General features: G+C 31.8%; 1 protein-coding gene across 7 annotated transcripts in view; it reads left to right on the top strand.

Annotated features, from left to right (window-relative positions):
• The window catches only part of Csmd3 (CUB and Sushi multiple domains 3), a 1,145,339-nt gene that overhangs the window by 428,893 nt on the left and 691,197 nt on the right, over nt 1–25,249 (top strand). For 4 of the 7 annotated variants that reach the window (XM_052747788.1, XM_052747786.1, XM_052747792.1 and 1 more), the window contains exon 7: nt 9,720–10,031. The exons of the other annotated variants lie outside the window; for them this stretch is intronic. In XM_052747788.1, the coding sequence (XP_052603748.1) occupies nt 9,720–10,031 (312 nt within the window). The remainder of the gene's footprint in view (nt 1–9,719; nt 10,032–25,249) is intronic. 7 annotated transcript variants of the gene reach the window in all.

The raw sequence follows: 25,249 nt of genomic DNA, 5'->3' as shown, positions 1-25,249 counted from the left end.
GGACCTCAAACACGTTCTTAACTGTCCTTCCCTTTATTTATGCTTAATAAAAAGAAGCTTTCAAAAATCCTGTCCTTGTGATGTTATCATGCACACTCTGTCACTCCAGGAATTTTCACAACATCAATCGAACCAGACTTTCTTTCAAAGGATCAATATTTTTCGCTTAACTTTTGCCTACCATATATGCAAGATATTTTTAGAATTAGCAGCAGGACGGTTTAAAATGATAATCTTCACACAATGTTCAGTACCTCAGTTAAAGTAAATAATGAACATTTCATTACAAATGTGCCCCAAGTATTGAAGACTCTAAATATATATTCAAAATTAAACAAGGAGAAACAAAATAAAAGAAAATGAAAACTACTTGTGGACTTTCTAACATTCAAATAAAAGTGTGTTCTCCATCTGTATTTACGAAATCTAGGAATTTGATTTCAAGAGGCTCCTAGCCACACTGTGTGTAAATGAATATCTGTCCTGCCCTCAGTGCATGTATGTCTTTAACACCATGTCCACTTTAGAGTTAGAACAACCTTTCCAAAATGGCAATCTTGTCACATCAATCTTCTGCTTGACACTCTTCATTGATGCATCGTCTCTTGAAGCAAAGCTGAAATGTCTTGACTCTTTATTGTTTGGTTCCATTATCATTTTATCACCATCCTCACACTATCAAAAATTTTACAGTGCCTGAAATATACATTGTAGTTCCCCGACTACGAATTTTTCAGAAGTGTTACTTCAAAAATATATATATATCCTCTCCTTTCCTACCAGGAATAACCTTGTGGTACTTTAAATTTAAACAAGCAATGCCCATCACCTAGATGTTTCAATGATTCATGTGAGTAGAGTTTTCCAGGAATTTTTCCTAATTCTTTTTATACTCACTATAGAACATATCATGGTGTTCTAATTATTTAAATTGTCATTAGTCTTCTTAGAAAGAGATCTACAGATACCTTCTACAATATGAGGTATATTTCTGTGCTGCATATGGTACTTGGTATGTGTCTGTGCAATAGAAAGGAGGGAGAGAAATCAGATGGATTGTAGTAATTTTATGTTTAGAATATTTAAAATGCAAACAGGAAAAACAGAAAATCTATTTTCTATTAGATATTAGCACATGTACAGCATTTCATTCTCTGAATTGGGTTGCTTTTCATAATATTTATAAGAACATAAATGAGCAGATAGTGTAAAAACCTATCTACAATTCAGAAGTGTCCACTTTCTGTCTCATCAAATATATTCTCTTTTTAATTATATGAAATTCCTTTGTAATTAAAACATAAATTTATCTATCTCATCTCCAGGGAGGCTTTGAAAAAAGGAAGATCTAATTAACTTTCAGGTTTACATTACCCTAAGGATTAAACTCTATACTCCTAGAGAATTAAGTCAAAGAGGGTTGACCAGAAGTCACAGTGTTAAAATTTATGGCATTTATGATCTTCTCATTCAGTTCTCTTTTTGTGATGACTAAAATTTAACATCCTCTGTCCTGTAATCAAGCTAAAATCCTAAGTACACTTAGTGCTAAATATAAACCATGCTATAATTTTATAGCATTCATTACTATCAATAGCATTACATTACCTATTTTAATTATAACATTTATATTTTCAGTTTCCCCCTTTATGCTATTTTCTAAGACAATGATTTTTTTCATGCATGGTATAATTTTCCTACTATAAAATATGCAAATGTTCTTCAGAGTGTTTGATATAGGAAAATAAGACCTTTTTGCCTGGGTTTCTAGTAGACTCCATTACATCAGCCTATTTATGACAATTCCTACCAGTTGCTCAGCAACTTGTACACAATCAAGCCTATAATGGTACTTCCTCCAGAAGGCCAGCTGATTCCTATCCACCCACACCTCTCTTGCACACAGTGGTAAACAATGACTTCTAATTACATAGTAATTGTGTGAGATCAGTTATTAGTTTTTGGTCAATCAGATCTCAGTAAGCATAATTAAATAGTAAAATGTAAGTTTCTTATTCCTCTCTGAAGTGAATATCTTCCAAAATTTGCCAAGCATTTCTACCTAAGAAAAAACTTTAATGATTAAGAACAAATTGGGGAAAGTAAATTGTGGAAGGAAGGGTAGATGCTTGGTTCCTTTAGGTCACATAATATGTATAAACCCTGCACAATGCATACATTAAAACATACTTAAAACTGAGCAGTGATGGTGCATGCCTTGATTCCCATAACTTGGGTGGCAGAGGCAGGTGGATCTCTGTGAGTTCAAGGCCAGCCTAATATACAAAGTGATTTCCCAGACAGCCAGGAGTATTACATATAGAAACTCTGTATTGGAAAAAATAGTAAAAGATACATTTGAAATCTGTAAAATTAATGGCAACACTCTTCTTAAAATGGACCTGAAGTATAGAAGGAAACAAAAATAACACGTATATTTACAGACAATAACATTAGCCAGGGCCCAGGAGCATTGAGAGAGAGGTCATTACTAGTGTAAGAAGAAATCTCAGCTTCAACTTTTCCTATTGTCTCCCTTTATGATCAAAATAAAAATAATATCATAAAAGTTTTTATTTTAGAAACAGCTCTCCTAAAATGAAAGAAATGGGAAATGTGGAGCCAATTTGAGGAACTATACAAGAGAAACTTTCAAATTAATGGAATGTTACTTCTGGTTTTTAGACACTCATTTTTGTACATGCGGTATAAAATACTCCTTATTCTTCTATTCTGGTATGTGAAATATAAACTCAGTTGCATGTTATATGATATATCTCTCTATATATCATTTGGACATATCTAGAGAGGGCAAATAATTTAGTGATGTTAAGATATTAACAATCAGGCATTTAACAGCCAATAAGTATAACTAAGTACAGAATACAATATATAGTTTTGGAGAATGAAGAGAGTTGTGTATTTAAAAATTTTATTCATTTTTGCATGTTTATCTTCTGGTCAATACTAGGTAAATATTTTATTTACCTTCTAAGAGGAAGTAGAGTAAATAAATATAAAAAAAATGTAGTATTAAATTTCTAGTTAGTATTAATATACATGGATTACTAGAAACAGGATGACTATGAAGGCAATGTTTCTAATATAAAATCATGGAAGAAGGTGTATGGAATTTTTCATAATAATACCTCTGAATCTTCAATGAAAATTGTATAGATACTTATATATGTAACATATACATATATAGCTATATTTTATTGTTCAGGTGGTAGCTGGTGACAGCAAATGCTTCTCAAGTTCAATGAGATCTGTTTCAGACAAAGGCTAAACTGTCAGGCTGAAAGACAGTTGCGGTTAGATGTGGCAAGACATACAAAATGTACGCAAACCTAGGACCCTTGCCATCAATCTCATTCAGAACCTGTGTAGTAGATTTTCAATGTTACCATTGTGGCTTCTTGGAAGACATCCATGCTTAGTTATAACAAAGACTTCAACTCATGTTTTGTGGATTCCTCCAAGTGGTGTGTTGTGGAGGTTTCCAAAATGTAAATAAATGAGGGTAATGAGGTGCTGACCCTGGACACTGCAGCTTAATTGTAATCAACACATTAAACAATAAATGATCATTTGAGAAGAGAGGTAATATAGATTCTCATGGAAGTTTCATTGATTCTACTTTTGGTTGTAATAAATCATCCTATTTTTTCTTGTATTTTGATAAAATTTGTTATTTGTCATGTTATTCATACATTTATATTAAAATGTAGAAGTTTCATTGCGATCAGCACAGTTGTCCCATGAATGCTGTGTGATCATTTTGATATTTCTACAAATCATTTTCCAAAGGAATTTACCATCACTTCAAATAATTCATCATCACTTCAAATAATTCACAATATGGGATTCTTTTTGGATGTCAAATAACTTGACACAGAAAATAATTTGCTTAATACTCATTTTATGACAGTATTGATTTAGTAAATGTGACAGTCAGTTGACCAAATTCTCATGAATTTCATTTTAATGAAAAATATTTTATTATTATTATTCACTTTCATCATTGAGACAGTTTGTACTCAATGAGCAATAGCCAAGCCAATATAAAACTAAATACTAATTTATACTTACTATTAAGTTAAAAACATATGTGTAACTTAGAGAACATGAACATTTTGCAATACTAAGTCCGAAAGACATTTCTTTCTAAGCCCTCCAGTACATTTTAGATTAGTATGTACTTTCTATTTACATATACATCATGATGTCATGCTACTTGATACAGGTTATTTGATGGCACTTAAGAAAGTAAACAAAAGTAACAGTACTTTTGAATTGTGACATTCCCACTTAATTGTCAAGGTAAATTATATTCATTGAGGATTTTTAAATATCAAAAATTTAATGTAGATTCAACATTAATTTAGTATTTCAATTTAAAATATAATTTCATAAGATCAATATAGAACTATTCTTAAAGCTGATTTATAAGTTAATTCTGTTTCAATAATAACTTTAAATGCTCTGGACAGTGGCAGTTTAAATAAATAAGAGTTGATTAAAAGAAAATACTATTTTGTATCATTTCAAAGATTTTCTGTCTCAGTTTACATGTCTCTTCTCTAATTTGAATGTTGATTTGACCATGAATTCTATTAGACCCTCCTGGGCACAGATTTGAACTTGTGGCAATTATTATCATTTGAAATGCAAAATGACTTAGCTGTTTTCTCAGCTACTATATTCTTAGTAAAAATAGTAGCATCAGACATAATGAAGCAGAGGCATCCTTTGATTTTTAAACACCAAGTTCAGCGAGTGTTTGATTCATGTAAATGATGTTTAATATAAGAAGAAAAGCAGGGCTGGAGAGTTGACTCATGGTTAAGAACATTTCTTGCTGTTGCAAAGAACCTGGGTTCAATTCCCAGCATCCAAATGGAGGCTCACATCCCCTTGGGAACCAAGCATGAATCTGTTACACAGATTTACATGCAGGTAAAACACTCATAATATAATAAAAATAAATCTAAAAAATATTTTTAAAAAAGAAAAGCAAACTACAAAATCACTTCAATGAACAAAAATAATAAAATGTATAAATGATGACATGGAGATAATTGCAATGTTAGGAGTATCTTTATTTCATTTCGGCATTACTTCATTTTGGATATAAATATGTGCATTTTTTGTTTTGCATGTTTTCATTTTAAATGTTTATTACATTTTTTCACCGTAACATGTCTTATTATTATTATGAACTATGTACAATTTCATTGACTTGATTCAGATAAAATACTGAAATTAAGGAAGTGACAGGATTAGAGAAGATAGGTTGCACAAACCAATGCTCACACAAACAGCTAAGGGAATCTTCTTGGACTGTAAAGACACATTTAATGTATTCATTTTTTTAAAAATTTTGGGGCTATATACTCACATTTAGCAGATATTCTTTCTTAACTTCTGGATGAATTAGACAGTTATTAGAAATCAATGTGTCATAAAATTTAAATTGGATTTAAATTTAATAAAAAGGAATTTTTAATTCAGTCATGTTGTAAGATTTCATTTTGTATATTGTCTAAACTATATTTTTATAATGACTTATGTTTCTTAACTTATTTATTTATTGTTAATGTTATAAAGCTATTACAAAAATAATTTTTATGAGAATGCCTTATAAATCTGAATTGGATATTGTACACACCATTTCTGAGTATTATAACGTGCATGTGTAGGACTGTCATTCTCCATTGTCATGAATCCAAATGTGACACACACTTATAATTTGTATAAGCATGTTTTGTATGTGTGTATCATTTCATTTTTCTTTTTATATGGGGAAATGTCTTATTAATCATAATGAATTTATATTTTAGATATGTTTCATGTTATAAACACAGTATTTTAAAATATAACTCACCATAATTACAGGACAATCTAATTTTGTTAAAGCACATTTTATATACACGATTCTGTTTAAGTGGTCAACAGAATTTTTTTTGAATGTACATTTTTCCATTAATTTGGTTATATGTCTTATTATGTTTTAATGTGCTGTTGAAGGCAATTGTTTTGTAATTTTACAGCAGCATACTTCATTTTTTTAGAAAAAAGTTAAACATTAGAATTAAGACTGGATAAATTTTATATATATATATATACATATATATATAAAATACTGCATTATTGATACAGTTCATTTTAACGTATTTTATATATTTAATAATGCCTTGTTGATACGTTTCATTCTAGGAATTGTGTCAACATTGACAGATGCCATGTGTGTAGACAGTAATGTGTGCAGACATTTTAAAAGATTTTAAGCTATTAAACATTTAATTCATTTACATCCTTGAAATACATTTACATGATTGAAAAACTTAATATTTCTTATACACTCAACTTAAATAGGTACCAGTATCATTATTCTGAACTGGTTTATGCTTGATGTAAATAACTACAAAAATATTCTATAAAATGATAATGCATGTTTTTTACTACCTTATTAGAGGATTATTTATGGCTCTTATAAATAGATCTCCCTATATTAAATATAATTATTCCTATTATTTTCATTAATCATATTTACTCCTCAATTTGAAGATGTCTCAATATTTCAAGTAAACCCATCATACCACCAGATTGCATTATCACATTCTGAAGTGGTAAAAAATGTTTAATGGTTTACCTCAAAATGTCCAGATATCACACTTTCTCAAAGTGATGTTTCTGAAAATATAGGTCAGAGTTAACCTGTTTCCTATTCCCATTTGGAATTTCCTTTTAACCATGACAATGTTAAAAATGTGACTTTTCCATGGTAAATATTTATAATAATAGTTCATTTAAATTATCCTACTTGTTACTAATAATCTGATTTGAGCTTTATTATTAAATCCATTCATATACTTCATATTTTTTTGAGTACCTACTCTATTCCAGGCACTAATCAAGACTGTAGGTCTGCAGCAATAAGCAGATATCCAAATATCTAAACCTATACTTTGCTTGCATTTTAGTATGTTGGTTGGAATAATAAGACAGTGTGTTAAAACATAACTGATTCATAAAATATCTGATTGAAAACGTGTTTGGCTAGACTTTGGTTTTAAAGAAACGGAGTTTTTGTTGCTTCCTCACTAAATCTTGTTATATTTTGGGGTAATGGAAAAATAAATAATTACTATTACCATTGCTCAAAAATAGAGGTTAAGGCTGAAATCTTTAAGACTGGGTTGCTCAAAGATCCTTCTTCTAAATTGTACCAAACATGGATTCCCATTCCAAGTTTAATCTGGACTTGTATCTATGCTGTGAGAAAGTGGTTCTGATAATCTATCAGAAACTTTTTGGTGAATGATTAAAGTTGCCACTTAAGCCTGTTTTCAAGAATCAAAAATCAATAAGAAGTTGTTTCTCAAATGAATTTTATTTAAAATTAATCATAATGGCTTTGTAGTGAGGTGTGCTCATTCAGCTCACCTTTCATGTTTTAGACAAGGTACAAATTCCTTTATTTTCCATGCTTTTAGTATGGAATATTTATAGCTTAGTGATTTGTTTATTTAAAACCAAAAACCTTGCAGCTGGAAAGGTGGCTCAGTGGTTTAGAGCACTTACTGCACATCTCCTAAAGAAAACAAGAGCTCAGTTACAGAACCTACCTGTCAGGTTTCAAAGCCACCTGTAACTCCACTTTAAGTGATCTGACACCCTTGTCTCCCAGCCACAAAACACACACACCACACAAACACACACACACACACACACACACACACACACACACACACACACACACACACACACATACACACTTATAAAATAACATTATAAATCAAATCAAATTTTGGATGCTACATTGAAGCACTACAAATGTTTAAGCATTAGGTTTTCATCTGGCTTTCATAAAATTTTAAAACAGAAAGCTTAATTAAATTTGCATTCACAATCACAAGAATTAAGACTGCATTTCATAGAAATGACTCACCATTGCTACATGAAAGTCATGTAAGCAGTTGTTTGTCAATATGAATAGAGATTATCCTTATTAAATACTATTTTAGTAAGTAGCACAGGCATATTTGCACAGCTACTGTGAATGTAGTGAATTCTAGCCAGTTCACGTTAACATGTGAACTTATTTTTTTTCTGATTGATATTTTAAAATACATTCATTGTTCAATATAATCTGTTAATTTGCATGTGTATTTCATCTCTGTTTCTTTCATGTGTTATTATTATATAATTCTTGGGAAGATTTGATGAGATTGATGAATATGGGAATTCATATTGGAAAAGTTCATGGCAATTGTCTCTAAACTTTGCTACTGCCTAGCAATTAAGGGCTTCTTATTCATCCACCTTACATTTTGAGTTTTAGACAAACAGGATTACCACACCCACTAATATGTGAACAGCACAAGAAAAGAAAAACACAATGTAGAACTCTATCAAAGTTTTTAACTGATGCTGCAATTTACTCTGTTTGGAGTGGTTAAACCACCTTGTATATGTTTGTCAAAAAGACCTAATTCAGCATACTGAAATGCAAAATACTGAGAAGTGTACATAAAAATAAAAAATATATCATTCCATTAACTTAAAAATATTCAGAAACCTTTTATGAAGAACCTTTCAGTCTTTACTAATAGTTTAATCTACAAGATTGAGTGATTTTCTTCTTGTTAAGCATTTAAGGATTCATTTAAATATATACTCAGTAGGTTCTATGATTCTACAATAAGATTAATTTTTACTATATGATAATCATTCCAAATCAAGAATGTACAAACTTTACAAATATTAATTAAAAAATGAAAATCCTAATTTATAATGTAGAAGAGAAATATGTAGTCCTATGTTTACAGTTACAATAAATAGTAGTAAGATACATACACTTATAAATGGATGTTTATACATCAGTATACACGCATATAATGAACTACTAATATTTAGAAATATTCATTGTTATTTTAAAACAATGTTGGATTTAAAAAAATCCCTGTATCTAATTAGTATTTTTTCAGTTCAAAATGAAATCATTTTTTAAATTTTATTCATTTTAGAATTGCTTTATCTAAATTTTTTTAATTCAAATAATGAAAAATATTAACTAATTTCAGGCAGCATGTCTTCAGTATAAGAGGAAAATATTTCATGGCCTTGGATATCTTCCCTGGTTGGATCCTTGCCTGGCAAATGAGATTAGGATGAACATTTATTTATACATGATACTTTCAGAGTCTCACTTTTTCATCACTTTTTTTTTCATTCATGCTTTGATTTCAAATTTTCCTTTGCACTTGCTTGTTTTAAAAGAGAAAAACTTGGTATTTTCCCAGAAATTGAATTGTTATGAAACCCTATTATTCAAAGCATAATTTTGGGAAAAGTGTTGTTACACAGTTATTCATTCTGTCGAATCTGTATCTATTAAAATTCAGTCAATGAGCTAAAAAGAAGAAAATCATGGATTGAGGGTCCTGCAAAAAATTTTCTCCTCCACCTTTGTCCACCTTAATGTATTCTGTTAGAGTGTTTTATTTTGTTTTTAATTGCATTCATAGCTTGATACATACAATCCTGGGGTGGGGGGTCTGGTGGACTTCACGTTTTAGTGGTGTGCCTGTGTTTTAATTGACCATGCTGATTATCCTTAAGGTAATAGTAGAAAATATAATTGATTAAACTTATCAAAAAGCTAAAAAAATTCAAAAGAAAAAGTTAGCATCTAGTGCTACTGTGTCCCACAGGTTCTTCTCCATTGACCCACACTACCTCCACTGGTGAGTTAGAGGAGCATATCAGGACTGCCACTGGTGCTATTGCTGTTGCTAGCACACCTGCAGATGTTACTGTATCCAGTGTTACAGCTGTCATCAGCCATAGACTTGCCGAGGAACAGCGAGTGCAAGTTACAAGTCTCAGAAATTCAGGTCTGGATCACAACACATCCAAGGACCAGCTCTCTCCTCATCCAGCAGATACACAAAGTACAAGGAGAAGACCACGAAATGCTGAACAGATAGAAAGAACTAAAGACCTTGCAGTTGTTACTCATAGAGGTATCGATGTTATTTTACTTGTGCCCATTTAGTTACAGCCAAAGCTATATTGGGTGATGATTCTAACTAGAGAATGAGTTGGAAGAGAAAGCCAAGGGGTAGAAAGTCAAGTAAACTATTTGTCCCTCAGATGCCTTCCTCTTTTTTCTTACATTTTTGCCAACTTAAAAAACATAATTTGAGGTAGCTGAACAATGTAGATAATCAGGACTAAATTATAATAATTTGGAAGTACAGAAATTAAAAATAAATCAAAGTACAATGAAAATGATTTAGTGAGAGATTTAAAAGTAGACGTGGGTATTTTAAAAAAGGGATAGCGCCGGACGGTGGTGGCACACGCCTTTAATCCCAGCACTTGGGAGGCAGAGCCAGGCGGATCTCTGTGATTTCAAGGCCAGCCTGGGCTACCAAGTGAGTTCCAGGAAAGACGCAAAGCTACACAGAGAAATCCTGTCTCGAAAAACCAAAAATAAATAAATAAATAAAAAATAAAAAGGGATAGCACAAATGAGTGATAAATACTTGCTCTTATTACTTATCATCACATACAATTTATAGAAAAATCAGCATAATAAAGCAATCATTTTCTATAAATAAATGCATATATATGAACACAGAGAATTTATACCACATAGGAATTTTAAGTATTTGCATTAATTAATATATCCATTTGAAAGTATTAATTAGTACATGAGAAAATTAAGCTTTTGGAGAAAATGGAACCCTATCTGGTGTTATATTATAATTTCATTATGCAATTCTAAATTAGCTAAGCCTGACATGTAATCATATAAATAGGGTTTTTTATTTTTAAAATATAACACCTATTATTTGATATTATGAATAAAAAATTAATTTAGGTTATATTTTAAGAGAAAATAAAATATCACATATTGCAAAATTTCATCTCAATACATGTAACTTTTGAAAAGTTGGGGAAAACAGCAAACATATTTTTATGTTTCTAAACAACACATTGCTTAAATATAAAGGAAAAACTCAAAATAGTATCAAAAAATCATTTCTATCAAGATATTAGTAATTGGAAACATTAATCTAGTGGACACATTGAGAATACAATACATGCATCCCATTTCCTTCTCAGACTCACATATGTCCTCTAATCTATATATGGCTTAGGTAGTGTGCTTGTGCATGGTTTATATAGATCAAGATATATGCACTTTTTAAAAACAATGTCAGGCACATACTCAAAGAAATCAAGATCTTGTGACATAAGTTAGTAGAAAAGAAAATAAAGCAAATTACAGCTCCAAAGGAAATTGATTTCCACTTGAATTTATCCTGGAAGAACTTGGAATGGTTCTTTAAATCACATAATCTAAAGTAAAATTTTATCATGTAATAATTTCATTTAAAGTATTCTATTGATATTATCTTGTTTATCTATTCAAATTTTTCCATGAATATTGCTCATAATAAGAGTAAAGAATGATACTAAAGTTATATTTAAATTTATCCCATAATTCTTGTTTGTATGAATACTAAAGTAACCTACAATCACTGAATCATTCAAAAAAGGAAAGAAGACAACTTATGAGGCATACTTTATAAACATTTATGAAAATTAAGCTTTGCCCAAATTGACCAGCATGATTTTGTGAAAAGCTATAGAATTAAAAACCAATAGTTTGTACACATTAGAATAGTTACTACTCATATTTAAAATAGACAACTCAATATTTGTTGAAAATTGATTTCCTATAAAAAGTAAATTTATTCATATAAATTTTAAAATAAAGATCATTACCTCAATAGAGTTGAAGCCATGTATCAGCTGCTGTCTGAATATTTCATTGCTATTTGAAAGACTTGTTTCCTGTCTATATTTATTTTAAAATGATGATTTTATACAGGACTCATTCAATGGGCCAACCTTCGTGGGAAATATTCTTCATGGTTTTTATGTTGCCACACAGAGAAAAGCTTATACAGAAGGCATTTATGTTATATGAATTATTATTCTCATCCATTTAATTGTTATGTTTGAACCAAATTGAATTTAATTAAACTGGTCCTAATGTTACTCCAGTATCTGATAACACACCATTGATTCTATTTATCCACTTTATTTCTTAGTTTTAGAACAAAGTTACTAATATAAGGCAAACATTACCCATGAATATTCCTTTAAATGTACATCACTTATATTATTCTATGTGAATCACAGTTTTGACAAGCCCTAAAATATCAGCTGCATTTTCTGGCATTAAACAGTTTTCAAAGATATGATTCCAAGCAAGTATAAATATCTAAACTGGTATTGGTGAATATCAAAGGCATGTTCTTTAAAAAGAAATTATTCTAGTTTCTACTAAATATCTTAGTGCTTCATGAGAAATAGAATGTTTTTTTAGGGGACATAAAATTACATGTCCTCCACCTTCAAAAAGTTCTGTGGTAGTTCAAAAAGAAGACCCACCTGTTGGTGTAAGGAGATACTGTAGGTCAAAAAGAAGACCAACCTGTTGGTTGTAGGAGATATTGTAAAAAATATTAGTGTTAGACACAAGTTGTAGAGAGTGTATGAATCTTTTAAAATAAGAGTTAACCCAATCCAAATCAATTCCTTAATTGTATAGGTTTTACTAAATAATTCATATTCTTCTCCATCCTCTAGAATTTCCTTTAAAGGGCAAATTCAGGTCAACACTTAATGATGGCATGGGAATCTATCACCTGAATATTACTTCAGTCTCCAAATTTATCTCATGCAACTCTCAAAAACACTACAGCTTTTTTCTTTCTTTCCTTCTCTCTCTCTCTTTCTTTCTATTTCTTTTTACTGCCATATGTATTGTCTTTTAGTTTGCCTAACACACCATGTTTTTCTTGTTATTATCTTTAAATGATTTATAAATTATTCTTTTTTAAAGATTATAATATTATTACACCATTTACCAGTTTTTTCTCCCCTCCTTCTTTACCCTCTCATAGGCCATTTCTTGCACTCTTTCAAATTTATAATTTTTTTTAGTTAAGTGTTATATACATACATACACATTACATATATATTCCCAAATACAGACACACACATATATATGTATAAATACACACACACACACACACACACACACACACACACATACTCCTAAATACATAAGTACAAGCTGACCAGTGTTATAATGCTTCTTATGTGTATATTTCAGGGATGAGCATCTAGTATTTAATAACAAGTTTGTATGCTCAGCCCCAAAGAAGATTATTTCCTCTGCTCTCAGCATTCCTTAGTTGTTTGTGATTCTTTTGTAGGACTGAACCTCCTAAGTGTTCCTATGTCCATGATAGCATGTCTGTTGTTATTGTCCTTGTTGAGTTTATGTTTAATCAGTCATGTAGTGAGACTTTATGGTTGTAACTTCTGAGATTCCTGGGAAGCACAATCCTACAGCAAATTCTTGCTCCTCTGGTTCTTACTGTCTTTCTAGTCTTTCTTCCAGAATGTTCCCTGAGAGTTACAGGATGGGTTTGCTTTGCATTGTGACTGAGCTTTGCAACTTTGCATCCTTCTTCCTTTGCATTGGATGGTTCTAATTCCATCTCATGATATGAAACTGTTCTAGAAACATTATATTATCTAAACACAATTTGCTATTGTGACATACATAGGTAAATCCTAGCCATAGGTCTTATCTTGTGTATTCTTATACTCTCTTGGGATAAAATGTTGCAAGAAATTATGGTCTTTCTTCTTGCTGCATTCACTTATCCTAGTATAGTTTCGGTACCATAGATGTATTTACAAAATGTCTGTTAAAATAATAAATAATAAATAAATATACTCAATGTAACTACCAAGAAAATTCACTTAAGTTACTGAAATTATAAATGAGTGTTGCTCATTATATTGTCATAACTCTGGATCCCTTTTAAAGAAAATTTTGTGCTTTTTATTTTGTCACTATTTTAACTATTTTGTTAAAAAACACATGTAATAAAGAAAATAGTAGTGTCATTAAAAACCACATATTATGTTGCTAATTATACTATTGCTTCAAAATTTCCAGTGTATAACAATAAAATGCCTTATTACAGGCTTTGTACATACTTTCAAACCCAAAAGATACCTTTAATTAAACAGAAATAAATTATAAAGTCAGTCAATTTCATTTGAACAAATACAGATATGGTACAGTGCATGCTGTTTTGCTGAGGTTAATTATCCCCTAAAGCATAAACATTGGAGAGTTTCCTGTAGTGAAGGTTTTCAATGTTCATAAATTAATGAAATTTTGTACTGTGTTAATTTTCTATTTTTCATTGTTTTCTCTGTTTGCATGTTGCAATTAATTTATTTTGGTCACTTTTAAAATCATCATTAGGTATTTATATATTGTTTTTCAATAATTCAAAGAAATTGAAGTGTCTTAGTTAGCATTCATGGTACTAATGAACACAGCAGGACTATGGAAACTGAAATTTAATATGGTATTTGACACTTGGGTTTTAAGGAGCTTAAGTGTATACATTTGTCCATTGAAAGTTAAGTTATGTTTTACCTCACTATGTCCATTTCTATAAATATTAGTTTTTAATTAATGGTTTTAAAGTAGATATTAATCAAGCATCTTTATACTCTCCCTACGAACAAATTCCAAATAATTTTCCTGTGTAATTTAGTGTATTTTCAGATTATGCAGAGTAACAGCTTCTGTGAACACTAAATTTAAGGGACAGAAATATAGTTTGAGTCCACATTCTGTTCTCCTTGTTTAACCTTCTGATTTTGAATAATTAGTTTGAGTCCATTACTACAACAAAAAACTAGTCATGCTGCCTTAAAGGAGTATATTTTAAAAAATGCAAAGAAAGAAAAATGATTTCAGACTAAGTATTTAACATATACTAGTTGTTTTATTATTATCTACTATCTTATTATTATTTATCTATATTAACTCATTTACATACATTAAATGTTACTGAACAGTACTGATATACGTGTGATCAGTACAGTCTAAGCCATGGATTGGTGTACCTTTTTTAGTGGTTATTTACCTTGCCCTCCCTAAATATCTCCACCTTTTAAATTTACCCTATCAATCACTTGTATCTACCTGAGTAGAGCTGAAATTTAACTTAAGAAACATTTTCCTCATAATGTTTTTAAAAGATACTGAAGCATATGGAAGGAAGGAAAGTATTTGGAAATAAAAGTCAAAGAATCAAGTCAAATGGAATATATTTGAACTAATTCTAGAATAGTTATTAGGAGTTGGAAGCTAGAAATTTGGTTAAATTACTAGCACCCATAAAAAGTGCTTTCAATGGATATTTGTGTTGAATAGAATCATAAATCCAAAACTAGAGCAAATAAGATTGCTGAACTATGTTTAAAGGAAAAAATAACATTATCATACATAGACTTAAAAATAAGTGGTGTATTTGATTAAAATTTCAGATATTTCTTGTTCTCCCTCTCTGTTCTTGATCCAGCTGGGATCTCCCACTCCCCCAAGCTCTCTTTCCATCGACCCTCGCCCTTTATTACCCCCACTCACGTCCAGGCTGTTCATGTAGATCTCATCCATTTCCCTGTCATTGGGCGATCCCCATGTCTTTCTTGGGGTCCTGTTTTCCAGGTAGCCTCCCTGGTGGTGTGAGTAGCAGTCCAAACAAGGAATAGGAGACCATGGTAAATGAAGACCACATGAGAATAGGAAGAAGCAAAGTGCTAGAGAGGCCCACAGAAATCCACAAAGATGCCCCCACAATAGACTGCTGGCAATGGTCGAGAGACAGCCCGAACTGACCTACTCTGGTGATAGGATGGCCAAACACCCTAATTGTCCTGCTAAAAACCCCATCCAATGACTGAGGGAACTGGATGCAGAGATCCACGGCCAGGCCCCAGGGGGAGCTCCGGGAGTCCAATTGGTGAGAAAGAGGAGGGTTTATATGAGCAAGAATTGTTGAGACCAAGGGACAAATAGCCAAACGAATGGAAACACATGAACTATGAACCAATGGCTGAGGGGCCCCCAACTGGATCAGGCCCTCTGAATTGGTGAGACAGTTGATTGGCTTGATCTGTTTGGGAGGCATCCAGGCAGTGGGACCAGGTCCTGTGCTCAGTGCATGAGTTGGCTGTTTGAAACCTGGGCCTTATGCAGTGATGCTTGGTTCATCCTGGGAGGAGGGGACTGGACCTGCCTGGACTGAATCTACAAGGTTGATCTCAATCCTCGAGGGAGTCTTTTCCCTGGAGGAGATGGGAATGGGGGGTGGGCTGGGGGAAGGGGAGGAGGTGGGAGAGGGGAGAAAGAACAAGGGAATCCGTGGCTGATATGTAGAATTAAATTATACTATAAAATAAAATTTAAAAAATTCAGATATTTGTAATTAAAACAACATTTAAGTGGTTATAGTTAAAAATTCATTAGAATTGTTTGTGTTAACTATAAGATATATTTTAACATTTTTTCTTAACCTTCATTCATAAACTTTGTAGAGGTAACTCTAATACTAATATGTCCATATTATACTTTTAAACAAATTCAACTAAAAATTGACCTCAATGAGAACTGAAATATGTAACAATAAATTAGAATTACTGTATCTGGTTTTTTCTTCATTTTTTATCCCAGATATATTATCACACCATCATTTTATAGAATATATTATTGCCTTGGAGAGGCTAAGGAGGAAACTAACACTCATATATACTGAGTACTATTCATTCATTCTCATTAATTCATTCAATATCCATTTTAGAAATCATTGTATTGAGATTATAGATTATATAAAATATAATATTATATAAGACTAACATTGTAAATAGATTTTAACAGTAGATTATAAAAGTAATTGAATATCCTTCAACAAGAAATGATCGGCCATACCAAAGTAACAGTAAGTTAGAGATAATATATTCTGTAGTCATTCACTTATTTTAAGATTATAAAATAATGATATCTATTTTCAAAAAAGTGATAATTAATGTCATCTCTTAATGAACATTCTTGGTGCCTGTAACTTTTATAATTAAAATAGCTGAATCTTTTGACTTGGATGTTCCCTCTACACAAATATAATGATCATTAATATTTCTTTTTTGTACCTCCTAGTATAAAGTTAATAAGATAACTTCAACAATGTGGGCAGTGAAATATTTGATATGAAATTTCTAGACATCACCAATGTTGGTTTGCAGAGGACAGCAATTCTTTCACAGTATGTTTAATGATAGTGTTCATATCATAAGGTGTTATATTCTTGTTAGAATTACACTTAATTGTGTATCACTGAGGATGAATATGAAGTGGACTTTTTAACTTAAAACTAAAGCTTAAAAGAAAATACAGTCTAAATATCACTCTCTAAATAAGAAACAGTACTTTTATTTTTAGCTTTAAGGGAAGAATGCTTATTTAAGTATCACAGTTCATTAAGGTAAGCAATTTTATTAAAAAAAAAAAGCAGGAATTTTGACTTTTAACATTCTTTTCAAGTAAGCTCTGCAAAAATGAATAAGATTCATATAAAATGTTCAAGCACCAGGCTTTTCTTTTTAATTATTGAAATTAGATTCTTCTCTCATTCAACACATCCCAACCACAGTTTACCCTCCCTCCACTCTTTCTCGCTCTTTCTCACCTCTCTCTTACCCAGATACACCCCTTCTCTTTTCCTCGTCAGAAGAGTAGATTTCCAAGAGACAGACAGACAGGACACAACAGCATACAGTAAAACAAGACAAAAGCCCTCATATGAAAGCTGGCCAAGGCAACCCAATAGGAGAAAAGAGTCAAGAGCAGGCAAAAAGTCAGAGATAACCGACTCCCATTGTTAGAAGTCTCACAAGAACACCAACTCAACAACCATAACATAAAGCAGAGGACCTGGTGCAGACCTAAGCAGGCTCAGTGCTTGCCATTTCAGTCTCTGTTACACACAGTAACTTTATAAACACAGCTCTATATAGAGAAAGGGTTCTATCTTATACAAAGCTTTGTTTCAGATACTAGTTTGACATTATTTCTAAGGAAGAGTATCAACAGTGTCAAATAATTCTTTGATGTTAAGTATGTGCATGTCATTAAGTTATATGGTTTCTTGTAAATATATGTTAAGTATTTTCAGGTAATTAGTAGCATTTTCATATGTTGTGTTAATGTTTTTGCAAAGTAGACAACATATTGTTGAGGTTTGCTCTGGTTTAACTGTCATTAACATCATCACATTGAAAAATTTACTTTATAAATTTTTTCACTGTGTTTTGATGGATGCTGAGTAATGTCCATCCAGGAATCAGTCAGTAAACTCTTATTGCAAATTTTACCTCTTGCCAATTGTGGGATGATGTCCTGTGAATATCAGATATCAGCTGTACTTTCAAGGAAAAAGTTGCATGGAAACAATGGCACAGAAACTGTATTTGTCAATTATAAGAAAAGGAACATCCATAAACTGATAAGACATTTAGATAATGATGCATGAGAATGATCTGTCCTGTGTGATGTCTCCTGTGTGATGTGTCTTAGTGTTGAAATAAAAAGTTAAGAGAAAATTTATATGAGGAAATCTACTTTAACATTTTTAAAATTATAGATCACGTGCTTTTGAATACTCCTAATACACAATACGAATGTAAAACATTCAGACAGTGCCATGACATAGCCAAGTGGGTAAAAAGCTTGCAGTCCCTAGGTTTAATCACTAAGAGACACATGGTGGAAGTAGATGGAAAATTTCTGCAAGTTTTTACCTGATATAAAAATGTTCACCAGGGAACACACATGTGCAAGTTTATAACACACGCAGACACACACACACACACACACACACACACACACACACACACACACACACACAAAACAACAACAACAACACACAGCAACACACACAAATAAAACAGTACTGACTAATGTAAAATAACAGATATTCAAAGTTGGGATTAGGAAGAGACAAACTGTATATTCCAAAAGCATATATAAGAATCATTCCATAATGCAAGATTATTGTCATTTTTATGCTAAAATTGTTTATTATATCTGATACTATTACACATTAAATGACATGTTATCATGCTATGTTTGCCTTGGTGGTTGAGATAATATGTGCTTATTTTCTGAATATTTAAATTAATAACTTCTATAAAATAGAATAGAAGAGGTTATTGGTATCATTTGAAAAAAAAAACCTAAGGATTTACTCTGTGCTTGTCTTCTACATATGAATTCAGTCACATGTACACTTTCTTAGGGCCCAAAAACATCTGTGCCTTAAATTCCCCAAATTGTCTAATTAGGATTCAACTATGGCTTTCTTTTAGTACAGATTAGTCCTAAGGGTCAATTAGATTATTTTTTCTACTTCTTCACTACTATATTCTACTATACTTAATTACTTATTCCTTTACTTAACTTTTTTCTGGAAATCTTTTTTGCTATTATTTTATTCTCATCTTTCTCATTTTCTCTTCATTTTTTGTCCATTTCCTTGTTCTTTTAGCCTCTGCATACTCTCTCCTTTTCCTCATTTCCATTATTTTTTCCTCCTTTCTTTCACCATGTAAAATATTACAGTATTGAAAAGTGAAAATAATCCTTCTACAGTAATTCATACTAAACATGAAAAACACAGTGAGTAATAAGCTGATGGTTATTTGTACTGTGCCGACATCATAAATCAGCCGTGTGATATAGGTTGGCCAAAATGACTTGGGAAATCAGCAAAGGCCTGTTGAAGATATAAAACTGGAAATGAGACCTGAATAGCATAACTGAGATCACCATAGTGTTAGATTTACTCTGCCATGCCCTGGAAAAAAAGTGAAAAAAAGACATGGTCTGAGCTCATATATTACCTAGTGTTCGAGTCTCAGTTGAGAGAAAGCAAAAACTAACATTTAGCATTCCTGGAGTACAAAGCACAGTAGGAGAATGATATGGATAAGGTGGATTATAGGGAGTAATTGAATATTTGGCCTGAAATATTCAATAAAAAAATCTAATTCATTGATGGCAGAAATAACTGGAAGATAATATGATCCAATTAAAAAGTAACAGTAAGCTTGCCGGGCGGTGGTGGCGCACGCCTTTAATCCCAGCACTCGGGAGGCAGAGGCCGGCGGATCTCTGTGAGTTCGAGGCCAGCCTGGGCTACCAAGTGAGTTCCAGGAAAGGCACAAAGCTACACAGAGAAACCCTGTCTCGAAAAAAAAAAAAGTAACAGTAAGCCAAGTAGAGGGGATATATGACTTCAATTCAGCACTGTGGAGGCAGAGGCAGGCATGTGGATCTCTGTGAGTTCAATGCCGGCCTGGCTTACAGAGGGAGTTCCAGGTCAGCTACGGATACATAAAGAAACCCTGTCTCGAAAACACACACACGCGCACACACACACACACACACACACACACACACACACACACACACACACACGAAACAGTAAAAATTTTAAATAAATAGTAAACAGACGTTAAAAAATATACAAAAGTCCAACTAACAGTTAATAGTGAGTTGGCATCTATATATTAGGCCAGGGTTCTCTCAAAATTCAGTATGGATCAACTATCTAACTGGTGTGTTCCAAGGGAAGTGGTGACTTGATACTATTGCAGTGGTATCTAATCTTCTAAATTTCAAAGTCTTAAGGTTATAGTGGGGATATTTAATAGAAATATGAGTATCATGTGGAGACTGCAACATACACCAGTGGTACTATTCTGTCTATGCATTCTGAGATCTTGTCTTCAGCTAAAATATGATACCATTGGTAAACTAAATAGGATCATGCAGTATTCATGACAATAATCCAGGTAGTCACTTAAAATAACTTCTGACATCCACTATAATTTTATGGGAAAATCAGTTCATAAATTGATGAAAAATGAGATTAATGAAGTCAAATTTTAGTGCATGGTTTTGAGTCTTACCCTAAATTCTCCAACTATAGACATTGTCTTTAATGTGTTTTTACATTAAAAGAAAAGAAAATATTTTTCCCTCTCATATCTTATTTTAAAATGCTGGAAGGCTAAATTATAGACTACACTAAAGTAGAGTGACAAGACACAAAAATTGTTGTCATACTAATATTCTCAAAAAATATTTAAATCTTGCCAGGCGGTGGTGGCGCACGCCTTTAATCCCAGCACTCGGGAGGCAGAGCCAAGCGGATCTCTGTGAGTTCGAGGCCAGCCTGGGCTACCAAGTGAGTTCCAGGAAAGGCGCAAAGCTACACAGAGAAACCCTATCTCGAAAAAACCAAAAAAGAAAAAAAAAATATTTAAATCTTGTACTTTTACTAATCAAATTATTTCACTTGCTTGAGTTCCCAGGTCATATCTTGTGAAATTAAATAACACTGATTTTAAAAAAAAATTTAAAAAGCGTAAACAATGACAGATGAGAGAATATATAACAAAGAACTCAACTTATGGTTTTTGTAATATAATTCTACTTGTTAATTTTGATAGAAAAAGTTTGATATTAGTATAAGAATTACCTGTGACAAAGAATTATCAATATTTGGATGGCATAACCTAGAAATACTTATCTTTTTTGTTTTTCTTCTTTTTTCTCTTGACTTTTTTCTGTATCCATTTTCATGTGGAAAACTGTGTTCAGTGTTGTTCTGTAGTAATCTAAAAATCTATGCTCAGAAGCATCCTGATACCTTATTTAAATACATACTTATAGAATGTTTATTATGCCCATATTCTGTTACATTATTCTTGTTTCATTATGTTCATGATATCATCAGAGCAGCATCATTCATAAAACTAAATATATTCTTATATTTCTGATGTTTCAAAATTTTGCTTAGAAAATTACCTTTTGGGTGAAATAAGAGAAAAATATTAGAGTTTACTTGGTAATAGGTTTATGCACATTTCAAAGTTATTACATAAAATATTCTGATTGTCAGTGGAGCTTATGGCAGTATTAGATAGTGAAGGTTATTTCATGGGTTAGAGAGATGGCTCAGTGGTTAAGAGCATTGCCTGCTCTTCCAGGGATCCTGAGTTCAATTCCTCACAACCATCTGTAATGAGATCTGGTGCCTTCTTTTGGCCTTCAGGCAGACATACCAGCAGAACACTGTATACATAATAAGTAAATAAATAAATATTTTTAAATAAGTTACATCATTTGCAAATGAATAATATGTGAGTATTAATTTTAATATTATCCGGTGTTACTCATAACTCAAAGCATACACTTGAATTACGCCGATTTTATCATTTTGGATGGACCTGCCTTCTTATATAACTTGGAGGAGGTCTTTAAGGCAGACTACATTATTGAAATAACTCTATTGTCATAAAAATGCTCTTGTTTTACTGATGTTATTTTTCAGATTTTTAAACACCTCAATTTAGCTAATATTAACTTTTTAATTTTGTTTGGCTTATTTTTTATATTAGCATACAATTTGTTGTTTTGTATAAAATGGACAAAAATGGAAGATAATATTTGCTGAATTGATCACAGAAAAACAGTTTGCTAGGAATGCATAACTATAATTCTAGCACTGGCGGGGTTGAGATAGGAGGATTTGATGAGCTTTCTAGTAGTTACATTCCAGGAAACAGGGACACCTAGTAATTCATTTTTTTCTAAAAAATTAGAACATACAATTAAATCTAAAATAATAAAAATGAAGCCAACTTAAAGATAAGAAATTGAAATATTTTATGTGTTACTTCTTCTCAAACAATTACTAGAATTTACCTGTGAAAATGTGGTCACCAAGAACATGTCATATTTTTCTTGATAAAATTTCTACTGGTGCTTGAAACTGAAACCAAAGACACTTCTCTGTCTTTTAAAGTAGAGGAAAACAGTCCTGTGTTAGAGACATTTTTATCTTCTTCAGAATTATTTCAAGGCATTTTCACCCATTTTTGCAACAAGCTGCCACTCTTGCATGTAGTTTTCAGAGCATATGGCGGTCCTGCTGTGAGCAGAGTGAAGTCACACAGTTCCTCTTTATACCCTTCAGTAGAGCAGAGCAGCATGGTGTTGAGTTTGGTTACACGTTGCATAGGGTAGTCTTCCCTTCAAGATTACATCATTTGTATTCTGAATCATGGGATATTGCTTTTTATGCAGATGCTTGAACTTTCCACAAAATGTTCTCTAAATGGTATTTCTTCATAGTATCAATAGAGCTTTTAAGTAACAGACAATTTCAGAATTATTTTATTCAGTTCCTTAGTGAGGTTTGTGCTTTTTCTTGTTTCATAGACTTGTAATAATGCAAGCAAAAGTTTCATCAGCTTCTCTGAATTTTTCCACTGGGATAAAAAATAAAGCCAAGAGTAGTCTTCCTAAAAAGAACAGATAATTGGTACAATTTCATGTAACAGTTACCTTTTCATTACGTGTTGTATTTTAAAAATAAATTTTCATATTATGGGGCAAGAAACATGAGATTGTGTTTTCTGCTATAAGAATATAGCTAATGCATTTTATGGGTATTAAATTATTTGAAATCTTTAAGATATATCACTGTAAAATGTAGTTAAACAGTAGGCATTACTGATCATTTAAAATTTATATCAAGTAACAAGAAATAAATTTGGAAAACAGGAAATAATGATAGGGCATAATAATTTTTTCGTAATCCAGTGTTGTTATTCTGTATTTAGACAGAGGTGTCAATGGTAGCATTGAGGTTTGAGAGTCACTGATTGCCTTCAACCACCTACTGAGCATCCTTTATCTCCACATCTGTATAAAGGAAATCATTATTATTAGGTTGATTTCTTGCTTGTTTGATTTTTAAAAGGCACCGCCATCTTCTTGATCCTGTATGAAAAGAAAAGGTATTCTAGTAGTATAAAAAATCTTTTTTCTTGAAGAAAGAAATTAAGAAAAAAAGTAGCACCAAGACTTATTTTTAGTTGTTCATTTCATTGCCTTTAAGATAAAAAACACAATTGAATTGTGATAAAATGTATTAGTAGCAAAGGTACTTAGCTGGACATTATTCATATATATATATATTATATCAAAGTAGTTTGTAACAGTTCATCTCCAACATTTGTTAGGTTATGGTTTTTTCATGAATTTGCCCTTAATTCCATCTTTCTAACTTCAATGCTGAAAAACTATTTAATTATCATTTAATTGGCTCTATCCTTGTGAATTCTCTATTCTTCTTGACAATGAGATTGGTATGAAAGAGTGCAATCGTGTGGTCCGGATCTCCAAAACATTTCCTAAGAAACTAGTAACCCACCAATGGTAGAATAATGATGAATAGTCACTAATTTCTTCTGGGCGCTTTGCTTTGAATTATGCCAGTTGTCATGAGAACTTTACACATGTTTAGAATAATCCATATATATATATATATATATATATATATGGATTATTCGTTTTATATATATATATATATATATATATATATATATATATATATAAAATGATTCTCATTTACCATAGTGTACTCAGTACTCATCCAGATATATTAGGAAGCAAAGGAACATTTACTAAGTTAAGAAGAATACTTGTATAGTAAATAATTTTAGATATATTAGTGTAAAGGTTTCTCAAGTGTTTGTACTGCTGCTGTCACCTAGAATAGCAGTTACAAGGCAGTGATGATTCCCAATTTAAAGGATGGAGATAATGTACCGTAATCCGAGTGCTATATTGCAGGCTGGCTGGAAGAACAAGGGACCTTTACTTGTTCAGCTTAGCTAACTCAAACCAATGGCATGCTGTTGAACCCAAAGAAATGAAAATGCTGACCTTGCTTTTCCTACTCCCTCTATCATCCTATTACACTGTTCAGGTGTTGAGGGAATCTGTTGGTCAAGTTCAATATTTCAGTTCACTAGATATTCAGAAAAACCACTGGGGATCTTGTTAAACTATTTATTTCCATTTCACAGATCTGTAGGGTAACTTTATAGTCTGCCTTTTAGTTTGAGTGGGAACACAGCTAGTGTAGCAAAGATACAGCCAGTTCAGATTAACCTTGGGAGAGATAAAGGAGAAAAATACCAGAGGCCAGTAATGACTGGAAATCGAACATATATGAGGTTTAAATAGTGTTTTGTTACTCAAGTAGACATGCAAACAGCTGTATAACTTGGTAGTAAATGAAACCATCAAAGCACATCCGTATTTGCTTAAAACAGAATGCAGCTTTTTATTGCTAAGTCTTGCAGTGTAGAATGTGTTTGTAACAGGAGAACCAAGATCTCAGAGATTAAGCAATGGTTCAGCTTATTAATG

This window comes from Peromyscus californicus, unplaced genomic scaffold, assembly GCF_007827085.1.
Source record: "Peromyscus californicus insignis strain IS unplaced genomic scaffold, ASM782708v3 Scaffold_20__1_contigs__length_68692818, whole genome shotgun sequence".
NCBI classification, from domain to species: domain Eukaryota; kingdom Metazoa; phylum Chordata; class Mammalia; order Rodentia; family Cricetidae; genus Peromyscus; species Peromyscus californicus.
Note: the sequence above shows the minus strand (reverse complement) of the source record. Positions and strands in the feature narration are given on the sequence as shown.